The 21,511-nt window shown below is 53.4% G+C and overlaps 1 protein-coding gene across 3 annotated transcripts; it reads right to left on the bottom strand.

Annotated features, from left to right (window-relative positions):
- Positions 144 to 9,422, bottom strand: PACSIN3 (protein kinase C and casein kinase substrate in neurons 3). 3 transcript variants are annotated; one of them, XM_018059123.1, is made up of 11 exons: positions 9,305 to 9,420; positions 6,028 to 6,099; positions 5,689 to 5,778; positions 5,390 to 5,546; positions 3,999 to 4,234; positions 3,724 to 3,879; positions 2,395 to 2,570; positions 2,110 to 2,230; positions 1,801 to 1,937; positions 1,309 to 1,430; positions 144 to 663 (listed from the first exon to the last, which is right to left on the bottom strand). In XM_018059123.1, exons 3-11 carry the CDS (start codon positions 5,740 to 5,742, stop codon positions 548 to 550), a joined length of 1,275 nt encoding a protein of 424 aa, XP_017914612.1. In that variant the 5' UTR covers positions 5,743 to 5,778; positions 6,028 to 6,099; positions 9,305 to 9,420; the 3' UTR covers positions 144 to 547. The 3 variants fall into 3 exon arrangements, with proteins under 3 accessions (XP_017914612.1, XP_017914614.1, XP_017914613.1); XM_018059125.1 differs by lacking the exon at positions 6,028 to 6,099 and having other exon boundaries at positions 9,305 to 9,422; XM_018059124.1 differs by lacking the exon at positions 9,305 to 9,420 and having other exon boundaries at positions 6,028 to 7,004.

Here is a 21,511-nt window from a genome sequence, read left to right as displayed (position 1 = left end):
TACCAAGCTGGCCCACCTCCGCCCAACCCCCGCCCCCGCAATATACTGCAGGCCCACGACCTACCCCGCTAGTGCCACCAGATGCCCACGGCCGCCTGGCAAGGGTGGAATATCGAAAAAGATGCACAGAAGCCTTTTTTTTCCTTCGAAGTTTAATACACACTAGAACAAGCCACAAGAGTGCTGCTAGCCCAGAACTACACTCAACCCAAGCCAACCCCTGGAGCCCCAAAAGAGAGACTAGGTCCACAGCTCCCGGGGAGACTGGAGGACTCTTTGGGGAGGCTCAGGCACCCCTGAGCCCTTCCGTCACTTCCTGACCTCCCCACCTCCCCATCTTCTCAGCGTAGACTCAGTTGGCCCTTCCCTACTGTCCCTTCCCAGACACAAGGCCCCTCCCCTCCCTGGGTCCCAGGACTTCTCCCTCCTGGAGGGACAGAGCGGTCGCAGGGGACAGGATGGTTCAGGGCCCTCAGGTCCGGCTGTCCAAACAAGCTGGGCTCTGACTCAGGGTGGAGAAACGTTGCACAAGGGCTGCCAGGGCAGGTCAGGCCCCCACACATTCCACGTAGTTGGCAGGGTACAGGCCAATCCGGCCACTCTGCAGCTGGCCCTGACACCAGCCCTGTTCATCCTCCTCGCTCATCTTCAGCAGCTCCTCCCCTGAGAGAAGGAGGATTGGTCACTGGCAATTGCCCACCCCATTCCTGCAATTGGGTCAAGGACTAAGGGGGAGGGGGTATTCCGCGAACCCAACCAGAAGAGACCTGGCTCAAGCAGAGGGAGGTCAAAGTCAGCCACTCCACCCCCAACCCCCACCCTACCCCACCCCACCCCCAGGCCCTGAACTCAGCAGTCAGGCCCCAGCTGGTGACTTTTGAGAGGCAGGTGAGGGCTCCAAGCAGACACTCTGACTCCTAGGGGATGGACCCAGAGCAGCCTTTTCTTTTTTCTTTATTAATAGTTTTTAAAAAATATTTATCTGGCTGCACTGGGTCTTAAAAGTCACATGCAATATCTTCGATCTGTGTTGCAGTGTGCATGCAGAATCTTTAGTTATGGCACACGAACTCTAAGTTGGATCTCGTTCCAGGGATCGAACCCAGGCCCTCAGCACTGGCAGCATGGAGTCTTAGCCCCTGGACCACCAGGGAGGTCCCTAGAGCAGCCTTAGGACTCGGAGCTCTCACTGACCCTTGAGAACTGAGCGTCTGGCTTCCCTTTCTCCACATTGCTGCTTAGGCTAGTAAAGGGGCGAGGGAGATGGGCTGCAGCCTGGAAAGGACCAGGAAAGGGGTTCTAGGGTACCTGCTCGGAAGCTCAGCTCATCGGCTTCTTGCCCCGCGTAGTCATAGAGTGCCCGCACCCGCACGCCCGTGGCAGCCTTCGGGGGGTTTTCCTCATCTGACCATTCCTCCTCGTGTCTGCCACTAGAGAGGGGAGGACAAGGGGGCAGGCTTGAGTAGGAGAGCCTGGGACTCGGGTTCAAGGGCTCCCCCCTGCAGGAGCCCAGGGAGAGGCAGGTGGGGGAAAAGCTGCAGGATTCTAGCCTGACTTCTGCCACGAATCCCTGTAAGCTCAAGCACACGTCCTGCCATGCAGAGGTGACACGGGCAGTACATGAGAGGGAGTGTGGGGAGCGCCTGGCAGACCACCATATAAACTGGCATCTTTACAACTCAAAACAGCAGCTTTGAACCCACTTCAGGTGTGAAGGGCATGAAGGGAAGGGACAGAGGCAGGACGGCACAGCAGGGGGCAGAGCTGTGTCCTTCCCACAGCCTGGATCCTGGCTCTCACCGTGGGGACCCCGGGGACTGGGGTGGGGGTGCAGTGCCATCTTTGGTGGGTACAATGCTGGTCAGGGTAACCTCGTCAGGGCTCCGGCCACCCTTCTCCTTCCGGCTGATTGTCCTCTGTGTGTCCAAGGACCACTCCTATGGGGACAGTGTTCAGGGCCAGGCTGAGCTGTAGGCTTGGTGGCAGCCAGGACCATCCAGACCACCTCTACCTCCTACATCCCAAACCCCAGCCTCCCGCCACAGTGCCAGGGTGAGCCCGGTGGGAGCCTACCCCATCTCCCAGCCCCAGCCTGCCAGGAACACGTACCTCAAACTGGGGCCAGTTCATGGCCATGCCCGGCCCATGGGTGCTGCACCACCAGCGCAGGTCCTCCTCATCGCTGGCTGCCTCGATGCCCTGATGCAGGTCTCGGTGGAGTTCGTGGAACCTGTGCCCCGGGTATAAGCCTCAGGCCGGGAAGCCTCTATTCCCCACCCTACCCCTCCCCCAACACACACACCGTGCCTGGTCTCATTCAGCCCAGCCAGAGCCCAGAGGCGAGGGGAGCAAGCCAGCCTCATCCGGATCTCCAGGCCCACGGGAAGGCCGTACCTCTCACTGCTGGAGAGGTCTAGGTGCTGGTGTAAGGTGAGCAGCATGTCCTTGAAGAAGAGGAGCCGCTGGCGCTCGGCCGCCTGGCAGCTCTCAAAGGCCTGCTCCATGTCCTCCATGTAGCGTGGGGTATAGCGGTGCAGCTCCGCCAGGCTCTGCTCATACTGGGTCTTCGTCTGGGTGGGGAGAGGAGGGACTCTGGTGAGGACAAGACCTTCTTCTTCCACTCAGGACTCTACTAGTCTTTCCTGCACACCTGCTGTGGGCTAGGCACCAGAAGCCGGAAACCTGGCTCCTGCCCACTAGGACCCCAGGAGCCTAACAAGGGAGCTGACATTCAGGCCCAGTGGCTTTAAGAGTCCGGTGGAGGGACTTCCCTGGTGGTCCAATGGTTAAGAAGACGCTTTCCGACGCAGGGGACGTGGGTTCAATCCCTAGTTGGGGAACTAAGATGCCACATATCTTGAAACTAAGCCTGAGCACCACAACTAAGACTCAGTGAATAAATAATAAATTTTAAAATTTTAATAAATAAAGAAAAAAAGGTGGTACAGAGTGAGATGAGGTTAACCTCAACTCAGAAAATGGCAACCAACTCCAGTGTTCTTGCCTGGAAAATCCCACGGACAGAGGAGCCTGATGGACTACAGTCCTTGGGGTTGCAAGGCAGACACAACACAGCACACACACACACGGGCACACACACACACGGGCACACACACACGGGGCGCCGGGGAAGAAATCAGAAAAGGCTTCCCGGAAGAAGTGGAAGCAGAGCAGCACGTCAGAGGACAGGGAGGCTCTGGATATGCAGAGCTGGAGGAAAAGCGCTCTGGCTGAGCAAGCAACATGAGAACTTGTCCCAGGGGGCACACCGAAAGGAAAGCAGCTGGGAAGGCCTCCTCAACTGCTAAAATTATCCCAGTGGCCCACACTGCACCACTTCTTTCCTGGGTAAAGCATCCTCTTTCTCTGGTGCTCACACACTCCGTCGCTTGGTGGTGTCTGACACTTTGCTATTCCATGGACAGAAGATTGCCAGGCTCCTCTGTCCGTGGGATTTCCCAGGCAAGGATAGTGGAGTGGGTTGCCATGCCCTCCTCCAGGGGATCTTCCCCACCCAAGGATCAAACTCACGTCCCCTGCATCTCCTGCATCAGTACTGAATTCTTTACCACTAAGGCCACTGGGACCCCCCGCCTTTCTCAGGGTCCTATGTTACGTGATAAGCTGGAGAGCAGGGGGCAGGTGAAGATGAGAGCAATGCTGGGGACTGGAAAAGGCACTCAGGGTGCCCTGACCTGAGCCGGCCGGTCACTCAGCCTGTACCTTCTCGGCCTCCTTGGAGCACCGTTCCACCCGCTCCTGCAGCTTCCGCAGCTGCTCCTGGGACACGGCGCTGTCTGCCTTTGCGTGGCTCTCCCGCGTCTGGGCGGTCTTCTCCTCCTTCCGGGCTGCGTGGTAGCTTTTCTTGGAAGCCTCAACCTAGCGCACACGCAGGGACCATGCTGAACCCAGGACCCTGGAACCATGGCCCCTTCTAGCCCCAGGCCGACCCAGGAACGGGGCCGGCCTCTGCGGCCTCTCCTCCCTGCCGGGCTCACCTCCTTCAGCCTCTTGAGCCAGGGCTTCTGGGCCTTGCGGAAGCCGTCCTCGGCCGCCCGGCTCTCGCGGAAGCCGCCCAGCACAGGCCGGTGGAAGGCGCCCCGCTGCCAGGAACGCACCCGCTCGCTGTCCTGGCCCTGCAGCTTCTCCCGCACCTCCAGGTGCAGCGCGCTCAGCCGCTCGGCTGCCGTGAAGAAGGCGTGCCAGGCCTTCTCCAGCGTTCCATACTGGGGGCCTGCGGGGAAGGGTGAGCTGGGGCTGGGCCCACCTGCTGGCAGCAAGCCCCCCCCTCCCCCAGCAGGGGCTTCTGGGTGCCAGGCATGGGGCAGAGATGCAAAGATGAACAACAAATGACGTCAGCTGCTGCTGACTGAACACCTACTCCGTGCCTGGACACATGGTCCCACTGAGTGCTTGACTCATCCACCACCGTGAAGACCGCACCACCACCAACGTGGAACAAGCGAAAAGCCAGCCCAGGGAAGTGATTCGTTGCCCAAAGCATTCCAGCTACAGGTGGAGCTCAGATCCAAACCCAGGTGTGTGGTATAAATCACTACCCTCTGTTGCCCTAGAGGGAAGAACTAGTATCTGTCCCCAAGGAAGACAGCTTGTTTGGATGGAAGGAGCCCAAGCTCCAGAGCCGGTAAACCTGGGCACAAGCTTTAGCTCTTCTTAGCTGTGTGACTTCAGGCAAGTCAGTTGGCCTCTCTGAAGTACCCCATTCTCCTCTAGCAAATAGTTAGAACAAGACCATCCCCGTGATAGAGCTGTGGTTGGTTGGTTGTAAGTCACGTCTGACTCTTTGGCCACCCCATGGACTGTAGCCTGCCAGGCTCCTCTGTCCATAGGATTTCTCAGGCAAGCATACTGGAGCAGGTTGCCATTTCCTTCTCCAGGACATCTTCCTGACCCAGGGATCCAACCCACATCTCCAGATTCTCTACCACTGAGCCACCAGGGAAACTCATAGGGTTATTCAGTTCAGTTCAGTCACTCAGTCATGTCCGACTCTTTGCAACCCCATGAACCGCAGCTCGCCAGGCCTCCCTGTCCATCACCAACTCCCAGAGTCCACCCAAACCCATGTCCATTGAGTCAGTGATGTCATCCAACCATCTCATCCTCTGTCGTCCCCTTCTCCTTCTGCCCTCAAATCTTTCCCAGCGAGTTAGTAGAAAGATCAAAATAACTCATTTGATGGTGCTTGGCAAACCCTAACAACACAACTGTAAAGAATAACTAGGAGGATCTTCTCTCTTTAAAGGGAGGGTGGACAGGGGAGCCTCCAAATTTCCACAAGGGGTGCAAAAAGAAGCTGCCCTGCCTGGCTGCCCGCCCTCCACCTTGGCGGTCCTCTCCTCCTCACAAGGCCCGACCGCTGGCTCACCCTTCTCCACAGCGCCCCTCCACTTGCGGGCCCAATCAGCCAGCTGCTGGGCGTAGGCCTTCTCGATGCGGGCGCGCTCCTGGAAGCAGCTGACCAGGTCCCCGCACAGCCGGTGCCCGTCCTCCACCCGCTGCACGGTCCGCCTGTAGTTGCCAGCCTGCGCAGAAGACTGGTGATTGGAGCCGCTCCCCCCCCAGGGGCCAGGGCTGATACAAGGCTCCTCCTTGGGACAGGTGGCTGGGCCCAGAGAGGGGTGGGCATTTCAGCGCCATCCCCAAAGCTGACACCCAGCTGCTCACCTCCCAGAAACTGCCCTCCAGGGCCTCCCCTCCAGCCTCTTCCTCTGGAGCCATGGTGTCCCCGCAGCACGGAATGGTGGCGGATGGGGGCTGCAGAGGGCAGAGGTGTAAGCAGGAAAACCAGGCACAGTTCGAGGGCGAGGCAAAAAGCCTCTGCTACCCCTGGGTTCTGCCCCCACCCCCACTGCCATCCCCACTCCCCAAGGAACTGTCAACAGCCAGGACTCAGCAGGCAGGGGTCTGGAAGTCCCAGGAGAGGCCTGAAGGGGGCAAAGATGGTGGTTCCACGGCTGCTCCTCTTGCTCTGGCATGCCCTCCCCACCATCTCAGTCCATGTACCTGGGCCTAGAGTTCACTCCGGAGACCTGGGTGTCCGACCCTCGCAGCTGCCACTGTGATCCTGCCTGAACGCTACCAAGAGCAAAGCAGGGGATGAGGGTGGGGCTGACCGTGTCCAGGGCGGTTCCCAGCTCCCCCGATATAGCAACTGCTGTCAGAAGCGCCAGATTCCAGCCAGGAGAATGCCAGTCGGGTCACACGGTCCAGCCGGGGATTACATGGCAGGCGGGGGTGGGTAGTGGGCAGAGGGCCCCGCTGCCCTGACCGCAGATGAGATAAGGGGACGCCTGCCCAAGCCAGGGCTCTGTGGCCTCTCCTTGAACAAGGCGACCCCTCCCCAGACCCGGCCAGGTCAGAGGGTACCCAGCCACACCCCAGGAGCTTCTGGGATGGCAAGAGCAGACTGGGAGCCAGGAGGCCTGAGTCTTATCTTGGCCATGAAGCTTGAACAAGTGCATTATACTGTCGTCTCCTAAGGGGCCTCAGCTCCCTCCCAAGATGGAAATCCCACCTTCTTCCCTCTATCTGTGCCAACACTGGCATAAGACTCAAGGCAGCGAACAAAAACTGTGAGGAGCCTGACAGTCATAAGGGACACTCGTCCTGCTCCACAGCATCCCTGAGGTCCCACAGGATTCCAGGAATAATGAGTAACTCAGCCCCACCCTCCAAAAGCCCAGAGTCAGGGGCAGCACGAAGTGTCAGACAGGTGATCAGCCAGTTACAACAATGCGTTCCAGGACTGCGGGGAAGGGCAAGGCAGATTCCAGCCCCAGAGCTCCCCCTGGGGGAGCTAGAGGACCCAGAGGCACGCAGCCACTCCCTGCCTGTCCCTGAACAGGGTCTCAGCTGTCCCCAGCATCAACTCAAGCCCCTAGAAGGAAACCACTTCCTCCTCTGAGCAAACCCCAGGGACACGGCCAGGCCCGGGAGAACAGTGTGTTCACTGCCTCCAAGGCAGGGTTCTATGACAATCCTCCCCCAAACTGACTCCCTCCCCACCCTTCAAAACTCAACAGCAAGGGCTTCCTGGGTGGCTCAGTGGTAAAGAATCCACCTGCCAATACAGGATACTCGGGTTTAATCCCTGGGTCGGGAAGGTCCCTTGGAGAAGGAAACCCACTACACTCTTCTTGCCTGGGAAATTCCATGGACAGAGGAGCCTGGCGGGCTATAGTTCATGGAGTCACAAAGAGTCAGACACAACTTAGCAACTAAACATTACTTTAAATAGATACTCTAAATGGGTGAATTGTGTGATATATGTTGATAAAGCTGTTATTACAAAAAAGAATGGGAGGGTGCTTCTCCGGGCACCCTCCCATTCCCGCATCCCCAATCCCCACTCCTCTCTCCGGGTATATATCACATTGGTTTGCGACTACAGGCCAGGATCTGTCCTCAGTCATTGGCAGAGACTTCCTGAGGGTCCAGTTTGTGTTCCTCCAGGCACTGGAGTTAGTAGCTGAATTTAAAACACACACGACATCCACCTGAAGACCAGGAAATGCACGGGATATGGCAGCTTTGAGAAAGCATGGCCTGCGTAGGCTTCTGCCTCTCAGCTCACAGCGGGGAGAGCTCAGGCCCTCAGCGGAGATGCCTGGGCCCAGAGTAGAAGGATGGAGCAGCCTGCCCCTCCAGGGTCCTCCCTTGCTTCCTCTTGAGTCTGTCCCATTTACCCAGAAAGGACGTGCCAACCAGATGGAAACAGAGCTGCAGCTGTAAACCCCAGGGCCTCAAGAGCTGCCCCAGCCAGGCATCCAGGGGCCGGGCCCCCTGCCTGCCCCAGCCTCCCGGCTCCCAGGAGAGCTGCCCCCCACCCGTTCCCTCTCTCTGGCCCCAGAACAGAGCGAGCTGTGTGTGCAGGCCTGGCACCGCTCCCTCCGGCCTCCCAGAGCAAACACAAGCCCAAGCCCCAGGCACAGCCAGCCCCACTGCCCCAGCGGACCCAGCAGTGGGGGAATGGGCCTGTGCCCTGACCCCTACTGAGGAGGGCCAGCACCCTGTGCCTCCTGACCCCGGCAGAGACCCAGACTGCTCCCCAGAACACACTCTTGCCACGGCCAAGAGCTTGGGAGGCAGATCATGAACCTTCCCAGCCCAGAGAGCCAGCACCTAACTGGGCTGGGACTTGTGGCTGGGGCTTGGCAGGGTCTCCTCACAGCTTCCTGAGCCAAGGTAGGGAGTCTTGGGGTCCAGGGAAGAACCCACTTTCCCTTAAGAGGCCACTAGGTACCCTTGTCCAGACCAGCCCCAACCCTGTCCCGAAGTCCCGGGACATGGCCCTGGAAGGGAGCCCTGCTGTCCTGCCCTGCCCAGGCTCCGTCCTGAGTCATAGGCTGCGCCCAAGGACCTCTTCTCCCGGCAGCCCCTCCCGATCTGCCCGCAGCCCGCGGATTTGACGGCACCGAGGTGGGCGGTCGACCGGTCCAGAGAGGGGTGCTCAGACAAGAGCCACTAGAACCTGCAGCCAGGGAGGCCCCGAGGCTGGGGGAGGGGCGGCGCGGGAAAGGGGGAGGAGGCCGGCCCGGGAGGGGCATAACAAAGGGGCACTTTTGGAAACCCGACCAGCCCCGCCTGAGGTGCCAGCTCCCCGATGACGCACTCCGAATCCAGAGCCCTCACACCAAACCTCCGAACCCAGGGGCCGCCGGTCTCTGGCCTCGAAACCATTATGGACGGGCGCGCTGCTTGCGGGCTAGGCGCTGCACACCTCGGAGCCGCTGGAGCCCACGAGGAGCGGCCCGGCCAGGCCTGGCCCTGGAAACTCCAGGACTTCTTGGCCAAACTCGCTGAACTCGGTCTCGGCGCGGGGTGGGGGCCCGCCGGTCACCGCTGAGGGGAGGGGGCGCACCCTACCTTGGCCCGCGCCGCCGGCAACTCCAGATGGTGGCCCGGGACCGGCGGCCCCAGGAACTGGGGCTCTTTGCTAAGGGCGAGGGTCGCTGGGGAGCGAGGCCCCTGCTGGGGTCCCAGGGCGGTAGGGGGCCTTTGAGGGGCCCCAGGAGATGGGGTGGCCCGCCAGCCCCGACGCCTCCCTACCGCCCCGCGGCAGGTCTGGGAAAGTGCCGGGCGCGCGGCGCCGCAGAAGGGTCACCCCCTCCGCGCGGCAGCAGCTCTTGCCGCGCTCCCGCAAAGCGCGGCTCCCCCGGGGCTCCCGGGGCCGGAGCCGGTCCCACAGCAAAACCAGGAGCGGGAGGAGGAGAGGGCGTGCTCTATGTAGCCGCGGCTCCCGCCACCGCCTCGCCGCCGTCCCCGCCCGGGCAGCACTCACCGCGTCCTCCCTGGGAGCCTCGGCGGGTGGGGGGTCCGGCCACGCTCCGACCCAACTCCCGTCGCTCCCGGGCCGGGACCGCCGCCTCCCGGCGCGCGCCGGGCCCTCCCCCCGGGAAGCCCAGCCCCCAGCCCCGCCCTCTCCTCGCGGCGGCGGGCCCCAACCCCACGGGCCAGCCGCGGGGCGCAGGAGCTGCCTGCATCGCGGCGACCCGCGCGGCTCCCGGGGCGCGGGCCGTGGGGTCTCGGTTCCCGCCCGAGGAGCGCCAGGGCCGCCTACCCATGGTGGCGCTGTAAGGAGTCTGATTTCGGCTTTGCCCCTCCCCTGCCTCGGCAGAACCTGGGAGAGCCGTGGAAGCGGGAAGGAGTCCGGCCTGCACCGGCTCCCTTTGGAGGGAGGCCTGGCGGGGTGCTACACTGCCTTACTCTTTTTGCTGAGCACAGCTTTCTTAAAAGTTATAAGTTAACTTAGACGTTTACTTAGACGTTAACTCTGGAGAGGCTCATAACCATCCCCCTGTAAGCATTAGGACTCCCATTGTATAGATGCGGAAACTGAGGCTCAGAGACCTTTAGCACCTTGCACAAGATCTGTCGTCGGGCAAGGCCGGGACTCCAAAGCCTTGCCCTTTCCTTGCACAGCCCTCTTGGCCAATCTGATGGCCCATTCTGAGGACTGGGTCCGACACGCGGTGGAGGTGGGGCAGAAAGTCATGACCTCCTCCCCCGCACGTGTTCTTATTCCCAAATTTTGTACCACGGTTCATTCTTAAATCCCTTCGCCCCTCCACCCTCTTTGTTGGTAGATCTTTCCAGATCACCCCCCCACCCTTAATAAACCCCTGCTTCCTCACCCCCTTGCCCCGCACCCTGGGATTTTTCGGAGTCTGCCTGTCAGTTATTTATATCCACTGGAGCGGTCCAAGAATGTTCTGAGTCTGACCTAATCGCCACCTGCTCGGTCTCCCGGCCCCTCCCGCTTCCTCCTGGGCCCGGTGACCCCGCTGCCGTGCCCTCTGCCTGGCAGGCAAGAGAGGGCGCAAGTCTGCGCGGTCCGACGCCCCGGGCGCTCAGAGGGTCTGCACCGCGCAAATTGCTGCGGGCGGCAAACTCTTCCGCGCTTTCGGAGGAGTGCGCCCCCAGGGGACGGCGTGCGCGCTGGGAAGCCGAGAGCCAAGCTGTTCTCTCTCTAGCACTTCCTCTAGGTCCCGACGCCCCCACCCCCACCCCTACTCTCCCCGAGGAGTGTGAGTCCGTGTGCACGGATTTTTAAACGACAGCTTTAAAAATAGCAAAATTATGTAGTTTCTAAATCCAGGAGGAATCACGGACGCGTTCCCTGCGCGGATAAATCCGCTCATAAAATGAAAAGGGGGCTTGCAGAGAATGAACCGGGATAATTTCAAACGGGCATCTAAGCCGCTGAGGACTGACTTGGCCCGCAGTCCCCGTGAGAGGGTGAAACGGCCTGTGGGGCACCCTAGACGAGCCGCGTTCTGCCCCTCGCACCTGAGTAGTGGATCCTCGCCTGGGCGCTCGCAGGGTGTGAACCCAGCAGGATGTAGCTCCCGAGACAAGTTTCAACACCCACTCAGCTGGGACTTGGACAAGTCCCTTTTCTCCATATCTCTGTTTCCACCCCTATGAAACATGACAGGTGACTGGGCTGACCTCCCCAAAGGGCTTGTGCAGCAACTAATTAATGATTGTAAACGACTGCAAATGAGAGGAGCTGAGGTAACACCTAAAGACAGCCATACTGCTTTGTATTATTCAAAATCAGTGACCATCCCACCTAGTGCCCGGAGGAGCTTTAGGCACCTGGACAGAAAGTGTGAAATCATAAGAAATGACTTACAGGAGCCACCTATCAAAAACCCATTAAAAATAAAGGCTGCAAGCCAGACTCTGGGGTCTAGGGAAGTCTCTCTAGAAACTCAAAAAAGAGAAGGGAATGCGGAGTGGGGAAACATCTGGCATCCCTCGGGTTCAAATCTGAAGAAATGCTGCAGCTGATCTTAATTGCCCGTAAGGTACTGTAGGGAGAAAAAAATAAACCAAAACCCAGAGCATAGTGAGCTGCTTCAAGGGCCAGAGCTGACCTTGGAAAGCCAAAGTCCTGCCCCAGGCTTCAGATGTCTGTGTTCTGCAGCCAGAGCCCCCGAACACTCACGGGGCTCCATCAGTGGGCTCCCAACTTGAGCAGAGCTCAAGACGAGATCCCGAGGTCAGAAGGACCAGATAGATAGAAACCCAGAGAGGGAGCTTGGCTCCAGGCACCAGGTGGCAGGTTGGTCCTCAGCGCAAGTTCACAACATTCACAGACTCACTCACCTTGAGTTTCTGGAATGTCCTAAGCACTGTTCCTTTGTTTATTTATTTATTCACTCAGCCAATCAAGAAAACATTTGAATTTTTGCTTTATGCTAAGCCCTACGCTGGGTGTTAGGATTACAAAAATAAAAAAGGCAGAGTTCAAGGTGTACGTTAATGATACAATACGAGCAGGAAATACTATGGGAAAACAGAAGCAGAAGAGACCGCCTTTCACCGGGCGATGACACTTGACTGGTCTTGATGAGCAAGAATTAGTCATGTGGAGAAGCAATCTAGGCGGGAGCATCAGGGTGTGCCAAGCGCTGGAGGTGTTAGCATATGACATGGTGACCCAGCAATTCCACTTTTTGGTATCTACCCCAGACAAACGTGTACAAGTCAAGGAAAAGATCTGAGGATGTTAGCGTATAGTATTGTTTGCAGTAAGGGAAAACTTGAAAACAAATGGGTAGTGGTTGGGTGACATCCCTGGCGGTCCAGTGGTTGGTTGGGACTCTGCCCTTCTACTGTAGGGACATGGGTTCCATCCCTGATCGGGGCAATGAGATCCTACATGCCATGTGGTGTGGTCAAAAAAAATTTTTTAATGAAGAAAAAAAAAAAAAGAGGCCATTGGTTGAATAACCTAAAGTCCATTCATGCTTTTGGATTATTCTGCAATAACTAAAGAACAGGAGATAAAGATGTGCTCTTATATGAAGACATCCAAGATACTGTTGCATACAAAAAAGCAAAGTGCAGAACACTCAAAATATTCAGAGAATATGCACCAAACTGATTTTGGTGATTTTCTCTAGAGAGGCTTCCCAGATGGCTCAATGGTAAAGAATCTGCCTGTCAACGCAGGAGACGAAGGAGATGCCAGTCTGATCCCTGTGTTGAGAAGATCCCCTGGAGTAGGAAATCACAATACACTTCATTATTTTGGCCTGGAAAATTCCATGGACAGAGGAGCTTGGCGGGCTACAGTCCCTAGGGTTGCAAAAAGTTGGACTCGACTGAGCATGCATACACACTCTAGAGAGAACTGGTGAAGGAGATCTTCGTACTCTTTGAAAATTAACGATGAGTATGTGCTTAAGCATAAATTGTATAATTAAACAGTTTTGTTTTAGGAGATGGTGATGGGTCGTATTGTCTAAAATGGTGCTGCTCCTTTCACACTTCTCATAGACAATCTCACTGTGTGAAAGGAAGTGACTAGATAAGATCTGTCCTTTAAAAAGATAACTCTGGCAGCCCTTCAGAGTGTAGATTGGAGTGGGCAGAGGGCTGCAGGCAGGACTGATCTCCTCTGAAGGCTGCTGTTTGTCTCTGTGGCCTCTGGACATTGCCCCAGCATTCCAGACGGGCAGCTGAGTAAAGTATTCTGGTTCAACAGCTATGTTTTTAAGATCTCAGGCAACCCCAGGTGGAAAAACTGGTCCTAGTTATTGAGAAGGGTTAACCTCAGTTGGTGGAGGGCGGAGGGGAGGTGGCTGTTTCTGGGCTGAAACACAGGAAGAACAGCAGATGGATGGCATTAGAGTGAAAAATGTGCAGCAGATTTCAGAGCGGGGACTATGGAGAAAGCCTCTCTGGGGTCAGGAATTTGCCTGGGGCAGTCTTTGGAAGGTAACTGTTGCACAGTCCACATTACAGTTCTGCAGGCAAGGGTTCTGCTCAGGAAGCCTGCCCTGGTTCATTGGGACCCTTCCCCAAAGTCCACTGGGGACCTCCTTTTTGGTAAAAGAGGAATTCTAGTGGGGGATCCATTCATTCAGCTGACTTTCAGAGAACACCCGCTATGCCAGAAACCATGCTGGATGCTTGGTTCAGTGCAAACAAAGCAGATATGTCTCCTGATTCTGTGGATATGATAGGACAGGATAAAGCGACCCCATGGACTCTGCAACCCCATGGACTGTAACCTGCCAGGCTCCTCTGTCTGTGGGGTTCTCCAGGCAAGAATACTGGAATGGGTTGTCATTCCTTTCTCCAGGGGATCTCTCTGACCCAGGGATCACACCTGAGTCTCCTGCATTGCAGGTGGATTCTTTACCATCTGAGCCACCAGGGAAGCTTCATGGAGTTTTCCACTAAAGTCAAAAGGCTGCATACACAATTACAAATTGTGGTATGTGATTTAAAGGGGAATAAAAAGGATAGCATATTGAAAAGCAGAGACATTATTTTGCCAACAAAGGTCCGTCTAGTCAAGGCTATGGTTTTTCCAGTGGTCATGTATGGATGTGAGAGTTGGGCTGTGAAGAAAGCTGAGCGCCAAAGTATTGATGCTTTTGAACTGTGGTGTTGGACAAGACTCTTGAGAGTCCCTTGGACTGCAAGGAGATCCAACCAGTCCATTCTGAAGGAGATCGGTCCTGGGTGTTCTTTGGAAAGAATGATGCTAAAGCTGAAACTCCAGTACTTTGTGAAGAGTTGACTCATTGGAAAAGACTCTGATGCTGGGAGGGATTGGGGGCAGGAGGAGAAGGGGACGACAGAGGATGAGATGGCTGGATGGCATCACCGACTCAATGGACGTGAGTTTGAGTGATCTCCGGGAGTTGGTGATGGACAGGGAGGCCTGGCGAGCTGCGATTCATGGGGTCGCAAAGAGTCGGACACGACTGAGCGACTGAACTGAACTGAAAAGGATACAGTGCCGTGAAAGAGAAACAGGGGCAGCACAATTTCAATGGGTCAGAGGAGACTCCTCTCAGGAAGTTTAAGCTTCTCTACCCCCAGAGGCCCAAAAGACAAATGGAAGTTAGCTAGGTAAAGATGAAACCTAGAAGACGGCATTCCAGGCAGAAGGACTGAGGTGTGCAAAGTCCCTGTGATGGGAACTTGACCTGGGAAAGAAGGGCAGAGTGGTGAACGAGAGGGCGAGAGGGCCAGGGTGAGGTAAGAGGGGCAGGCAGCTCTCAGACACTGCAGGCTTTGTTTTATTCTGAGTGCAGAATTTAAACAGAAGAGACCTTGAAGATCTTTCTGGATGTTGTGTGAAGAATAGATTAGAGCAGTGGATCAGCAAACTGGAGCCTGGATGGCCCACAAGGTAAGAAGATTTTTATTTTTTGTTTTTTGTTTGTTTTCAAAGCTACGAATCTTTTAAAGATTATTCTTATTTATTTATTTGGCTCTGTCAGGCCTTAGTTGCGTCATGCAGGATCTTTCCTTTTGGCTTGCGGACTCAGCAGTTTCGGAGTAAGGGCATAGTTGTCTGGTGGCATGTGGGCTCCTGACCGGGGACTGAAACTGCATCCCCTGCATCGCAAGGCAGATTCTTTTTTTTTCTCTTATGGTCAATTGATTTTTTTCTTAATTTTTTAAACACCAAAACCATTTTGTATTGGGGTATAGCCGATTAACAATGTTGTAGTAGTTTCAGGTGAACAGCAAAGGGACTCAGCCATGCAAGTCCACTTACCCGCTGGGCCACAAATGAAATCCCTAAGAACAACTTTTACTGAATTAAATGGTTGAAAAGAACCAAAAGAAGAATGCTCTCTGTGTTACATGAAGGTTAGAAGGAATTCAAATGTCAGTGTCTATAATTTCAATTAGTTATTGAAATTAAAATTTTCCATAAAGTTTTATTGGCACACAGGCACTATCCTGAACCTCACTGATGAGCCCGAGACCTGGGAGAAGGTACAGAAACTGTGCAGAATGGGAGCCCTCTGCACTTGAGGTGAGCCTGTACCCACCAGGTGGGAGGGGGTGCTTACAGAGTGTCTGTGGAGGTGCAGGTGATCTGCTGAGCATCTGGTCACCCCAGCCTCGTAACAACCCTGTCCAGTTGGATTTATTCTTCCCAATTAACAATGGAGGGAAGAGACTTTGAGAGGTGCGGGATCTGCTTTGGGGCACAGCTAGGAAGTGGGAACCTGAGGGATCACCAACACCAGGGAACAATTTTTACCTCTTGGTGATACAGACCACCCATGGCAGAAATTGGATATATTAGCTTCTGAGGGCTGCCGAACAACAAACGGTGACTTAAAACAGCAGAATGTCTTCTCTTATGTCTCTGGAGGCCGAAAGTCCAAAACCAAAGTGTTGGTAGGGCCACACCTCCCTCTCCAGGCTCTGGGGAAGAAGCTTTCCTTGTCCTTCTGCTGGCTGCCGGTGGCTGCGGGCAACCTGGGGCATATTTGGTGCCCCCTGGGCGACAGCCATATCACTCCAGTCTCTGCCTCGATCATGTCATCCTCTCTGTGCGTCTGTCTCCTTGTCTTATCTCTCTCTGCCTCACTCCTATAAGGGCCACTGGATTACAGTCTAATCGAATAATCCAAGATGATCTCCGTATTTTAAAATTCTTAACTACATCTGCAAAGACCCTCTTTCTAAATAAGATATCATTCACAGGTTCTGGAGATTCAGTTCAGTTCAGTCGCTCAGTCATGCCTGACTCTTTGCGACCCTAGGGACTGCAGCACACCAGGCTTCCCTGTCCATCACCAACTCCCAGAGCTTACTCGAACTCATGTCCATTGAGTCAGCGATGCCATCCAACCATCTCATCCTCTGTCATCCCCTTCTTCTCCTGCTGCCTTCAATCTTTCCCAGCATCAGGGTCTTTTCAAATGAGTCAGTTCTTCACATCAGGGGGCCGAATATTCAGGACTGATCTCCTTTAGGATGGACTGGTTGGATCTCCTTGCAGTCCCAGGTACTCTCAAGAGTCTTCTCCCACACCACAGTTCAAAAGCATCAGTTCTTCAGCCCTCAGCTTTCTTTATAATCCAATTCTCACATCCATATATGACCACTGGAAAAACCATAGCCTTGACTAGACAGACTTTTGTTGGCAAAGTAATGTCTTTCCTTTTTAATATGCTTTCTAGGTTAGTCATAACTTTTCTTCCAAGGAGTAAGCATCTTTTAATTTCATGGCTGCAGTCACCATCTGCAGTGATTTTGGAGCCCCCCAAAAATAAAGTCTGCCACTGTTTCCACTGTTTCTCCATCTATTTGCCATGAAGTGATGGGACCAGATGCCATGATCTTCATTTTCTGAATGTTGAGCTTTAAGCCAACTTTTTCACTCTCCTCTTTCACTTTAATCAAGAGGCTCTTTATTTCTTCTTCACCTTCTGCCATATGGGTGGTGTCATCTGCATATCTGAGGTTATTGATATTTCTCCCAGCAATCTTGATTCCAGCTTGTGCTTCATCCAGCCCACCATTTCTCATGATGTACTCTGCTGCTGGTGCTGCTGCTAAGTCACTTCAGTCGTGTCCGACTCTGTGTGATCCCATAGACGGCAGCCCACCAGGCTCCCCCGTCCCTGGGATTCTCCTGGCAAGAACACTGGAGTGGGTTGCCATTGCCTTCTCCAATGCATGAAAGTGAAAAGTGAAAGTGAAGTCGCTCAGTCATGTCCAACTCCTAGCGACCCCATGGACTGCAGCCTACTAGGCTCCTCCGTCCATGGGATTTTCCAGGCAGGAGTACTGGAGTGGGGTGCCATTGCCTTTTCCGGATGTACTCTGCATATAAGTTAAGTAAGCAGAGTGACAATATACAGCCTTGACGTATTCCTTTCCCTATTTGGAACCAGTCTGTTGTTCCATGTCCAGTTCTAACTGTTGCTTCCTGACCTGCATACAGATTTATCAAAAGGCAGGTCAAGTGGTCTGGTATTCTCATCTCTTTCAGAATTTTCCACAGTTTGTGGTGATCCACACAAAGGCTTTGGCATAGTCAATAAATCAGAAATAGATGTTTTTCTGGAACTCTCTTGCTTTTTCAATAATCCAACGGCTGTTGGCAATTTGATCTCTGGTTCCTCTGCCTTTCTAAAACCAGCTTGAACATCTGGAAGTTCATAGTTCACATACTGTTGAAGCCTGGCTTGAAGAATTTTGAGCATTACTTTAGTAGCATGTGAGATGAGGGCAATTGTGCGATAATTTGAGCATTCTTTGGCATTGCCTTTCTTTGGAAGCTTCAGCATCGGTCCTTCCAATGAATATTCAGGACTGATTTCCTTTAGGATGGACTGGTTGAATCTCCTTGCAGTTCAAGGGATTCTCAAGAGTTTTCTCCCACACCACAATTCAAAAGCATCAATTCGTTGGCGCTCAGCTTTCTTTATAGTCCAACTCTCACATTCATGCATGACTACTGGAAAAACCATAGCTTTGACTATGTGGACCTTTGCTGGCAAAGTAATGTCTCTGCTTTTTAATAGGTTGGTCATAGATTTTCTTCCAAGGAGCAAGTGTCTTTTAATTTAATGGCTGCAGTCACCATCTGCAGTGATTTTAGAGCCTAAGAAAATAAAGTCTCTCACTGTTTCCATTGTTTTCCCATCTATTTGCCCATCTATTCTGGAGATTAGGATATGGCTATATCTTTTCAAGGGCCATCATTCAACCCTCCACACAAGGCTGGAGGAGCCCACAGCTATTAGCCTTGGACATCTAGTATAATGCTTCTTGAGCTTAAAAAGCAGGATGCCTTTTCAGAGACTTTCTTCATCCAGTTTCATAAATCTATCTGCCTCTTTGCGGGATGGATCAGCAGCCTAAACGCTGTCAACACGAATGCTCTTCCAGATTGCCTATCACTATGACAAAATGCTCAGATTCTGGGGCTTTCTGACCCTGGGCAAGTCTAGCACAAAGAGGAATCACAGTAATCACAGTGCCAGCGATGATGCCCACACAGGGTGTGGAGTGTCGGGTAGGATGTGTGTAAATCGGTACTAAGAACACCCCCTCCCCTAGGCTATTGGCTTCACCTATAAGAACTATAGCTATCCTGGCAGCTTATCACCTTCCTTTACAAAGAAAATGTTAACTGAGGTTCCTCGGGCAAGTTTTTTGTCACATGCTTCTGGAGTTACAACGTCCTAATAACAGGACCTTGGCTCCTAGGGACAGGAGCCAAAGATGGGCAGTGGGGAGGGGAGGGGGAAGAGAGAAATGTACAGAGATGTAAATGCAGTTCTCCCGGCCCCACCAGCGGGTGACTCATCCGCTCAGGGAGATTGGCTTGGCTGTAACACAGAGAGAACCATTTTTATTTCTGCCACTTGGGACTTTTGCAGTCCCTGGAAGAGACTTTTGGCTTGAGAAGAGCAAGTAGAAGGCATGGCCTGAATTCAGACACCCGCTTTCTCATTCTCTGGTCCCTGCTCTTTCCATGATGGCTCATGACTGGTGAGAATTCTGGAGAACAGCCTCTCCACCACCTTTTTCAAACCTTATCAGTAAAAAACATGCTGCCAGGAGATTATATAACAACTTCTCTTTGTAGAGCGCTTCACAGTTTGCGAAGCACTTTCATATATTATTTCAGCACTCTGGCGAATGCCCTGCAGCTCTGGCTGCCTAGAGAAGTTTTCTGGCATCCTGTGCCAATGGTATTTCACGACAGGATATTGATTTAGTGTGTGGATGGTGCTTAATTCCCCACAGCAGAGAGAGAAGGTAGGGTTTGGGGGTATTTACACAGCTGTCTGACACTCCCAAAGCCACCCCAAATTATTATATTTTTGAAAACTGATGCTGTTCCCAGAGAGTGGGAGTCATGCCTTCACTTCACATTATTACAAATCTATTCATATTTGGGCAGTTAAATATGTATTGGAGATGCCAAGTAACAAGGACTCTGGATGCTGTACTCAGCCTGTCTCCAGTCCTTTAGGAGGAATTTAGACTTCAGTTTCCTGCAAATGCTACCGAATCCTTGAGGCTGTCATTTGCAAACCACTGGACGCAGTAACTGTGTGTGGGAAGCCTGCACATGCCATCTGTGTGGATTATGGATGGTTTTGCAGACTCAGCGAAGTGTTTGGATCCACAGACAGCTTGATCAGAATCGGAGTCATGTATCAGCCTGCAATAGGAAAATAATCCTTACTAGATGGAAACTTCCCACAGGGAGACCAGAGTTGAAAGCGGTCCCTGGTTTCTGCGGCTTTAACGGCAAGACAGTCACAGGATCACAGATTTTAAAATCAAAAAGGATCTGAGAGACCCACCTCCTCTCTCCCTTTCATTAGATGAGGAGGCCAGTAAGGCACAGAGAAGCAAAATGACAGCTCCAAGACCACATACACAGTCTCAGTACAATGCTCTCTCCACCGTGCTATATTATTTGTTCCAGAAAACACCTCAGCCACACATTGTTTTGCAGGTCAAAGAAACTGGCATTATTTAGGGCCATGCTCATGGTCTGCCAGGCTTCCAGTGTGAACGCGAGGCCTTGATTTGCTACCACCAGCAGCTTTTGAATGAACTGCCTTGTGATGCCTTACATCAAAAGTAGTGTCACAGACAGAACCCAAACATCTGTAAAGGGAGTTACCCGGCACAACCTCTCCACGGCATGAAACCAGAACAATGCTGTACCATTCACGCCATTATAAGAGTAGCTGCATCAAAAATATGTATTAAATAGTTTTGTCCACTGCGCACCCAGTGGTTCATCAGATGGGAATGGATCAAGTCCCTTGTGAAACAGCAAAACTCAGGGTAAGAATGGCCCATCACACAACCTGAGGCAAAGTGTTTTACTGGTATGTGCAAGGTAGGTTTCACTGCTCACATGTGGTTTGTTTGTTGCTGTTGTTTTATATCCACCATGGAAGACTCCTCAGTCCTAAACAAAGATGGTAGGAAAATCTGGTATTAAGAGGGACATCTTTGCTCGTGAGTCCGTTATGGCTAACAGTTACCTCCCTGCCTTTCTGCCTTCTACTCCTCCTGCCTGGAAGGTTCTCGCCATCTCCCCTGCCTCAGTTTCCTCTCAAGATTTACCTTAAGTGTCTGTCACCTTCTCTGGGAAGATTTCCTTGACTTTGTTCACTTAGTAAACATTTTTTGGCCACGCCCACACAGCATGTGCAATCTTATTCCCCAACCGGAGATGGAACCCCCTGGGGGCATTGAGTCTTAACCACTGGAAGGCCGCCAGGAAAGTCCCAACACTGTCCCTTCTGTATTCCACTCTGAAATGAGTTCAAGTGTCCTTTTCCTGTGCCCCCTACCCCACATGAATCCAGTGCTTCCTCTCTCACCCAGCTTATCACACAATACTGTAGTTTCATGTTTACTTGTTGATTAAAAGGCATACTCCATGGGGGAAAAGGGCATTTTTTTTTTTCCACTTCAGCATTCTTTCTGACTGGAATAATGCCAGGAACAGTGTGGGTTTTGATAAATGTCAGTAGGATGAATTCTTCTGCTTACTACACCACCTCCCCCTTTATCTGACCTCTCCCACTTTCCACAATCCTTTACTGACTTATTTTTCATATTTACTTGGCCGTGCCAGGTCCTACATGTGGCACTCGGGATCTTCAATCTTCACTGTGGCACGCAAAACTCTTATTTCTTGACCAGGGATTGAACCTGGGCCCCCTGCATCAGGAGCACGGACTCTTAGCCACTGGACGGCCAGGGAAGTCCCTGCACAGATCTTTAACGTGATCAGTTGTCTCCTCTTCAAGCTGCCGCCTATCCTGCTCATGAATATTCATGCCCCCAAGCCAAATACCATCAGGGACACGCATGGAGTTGAACTCTGGGTCTACTGGCATTGCAACAGAAGATACATACCTTGGAGAAGGGCAGGACATCTCTGAAAGAAGGTGTTAGAAAGAAATAGGAGGACATTCCCTGGTTGTCCAGTGGTTAGGACTCTGTGTTCTCACTGCCAAGGGCCCAGGTTCAATCCCTGGTTGGGGAACTTAGATCCTTCATGCTGCTCTGCTCAACCAGATGGTTTGGATAAGGGATCATAGAAGTGGGCCTTTGCTTTGGATTGGAGGCTGTCAGGACACAGGAATGTTTCTATGATTGCATATGACTGCATATCAATAAGAATGAAGCAAAGCTAAAGCTGTGATTAGCAAAGAATCTGCAG

Source organism: Capra hircus, chromosome 15 (assembly GCF_001704415.2).
Source record: "Capra hircus breed San Clemente chromosome 15, ASM170441v1, whole genome shotgun sequence".
NCBI lineage: Eukaryota > Metazoa > Chordata > Mammalia > Artiodactyla > Bovidae > Capra > Capra hircus.
The sequence above is the reverse complement of the archived record's forward strand: the minus strand, read 5'-3'. Positions and strand labels throughout refer to the sequence as shown.

Coding starts and splice junctions, on each gene's coding strand:
- PACSIN3 (XM_018059125.1), bottom strand. CDS start 5,742: ATGGCTCCAGAGGAAGAGGCTGGAGGGGAGGCCCTGGAGGGCAGTTTC. Junction 5,547..5,688: donor TGGAGGGCAGTTTCTGGGAG/GTGAGCAGCTGG, acceptor TCTTCTGCGCAG/GCTGGCAACTACAGGCGGAC. Junction 2,571..3,723: donor GCTCCAAGGAGGCCGAGAAG/GTACAGGCTGAG, acceptor CTCCCCACCCAG/ACGAAGACCCAGTATGAGCA.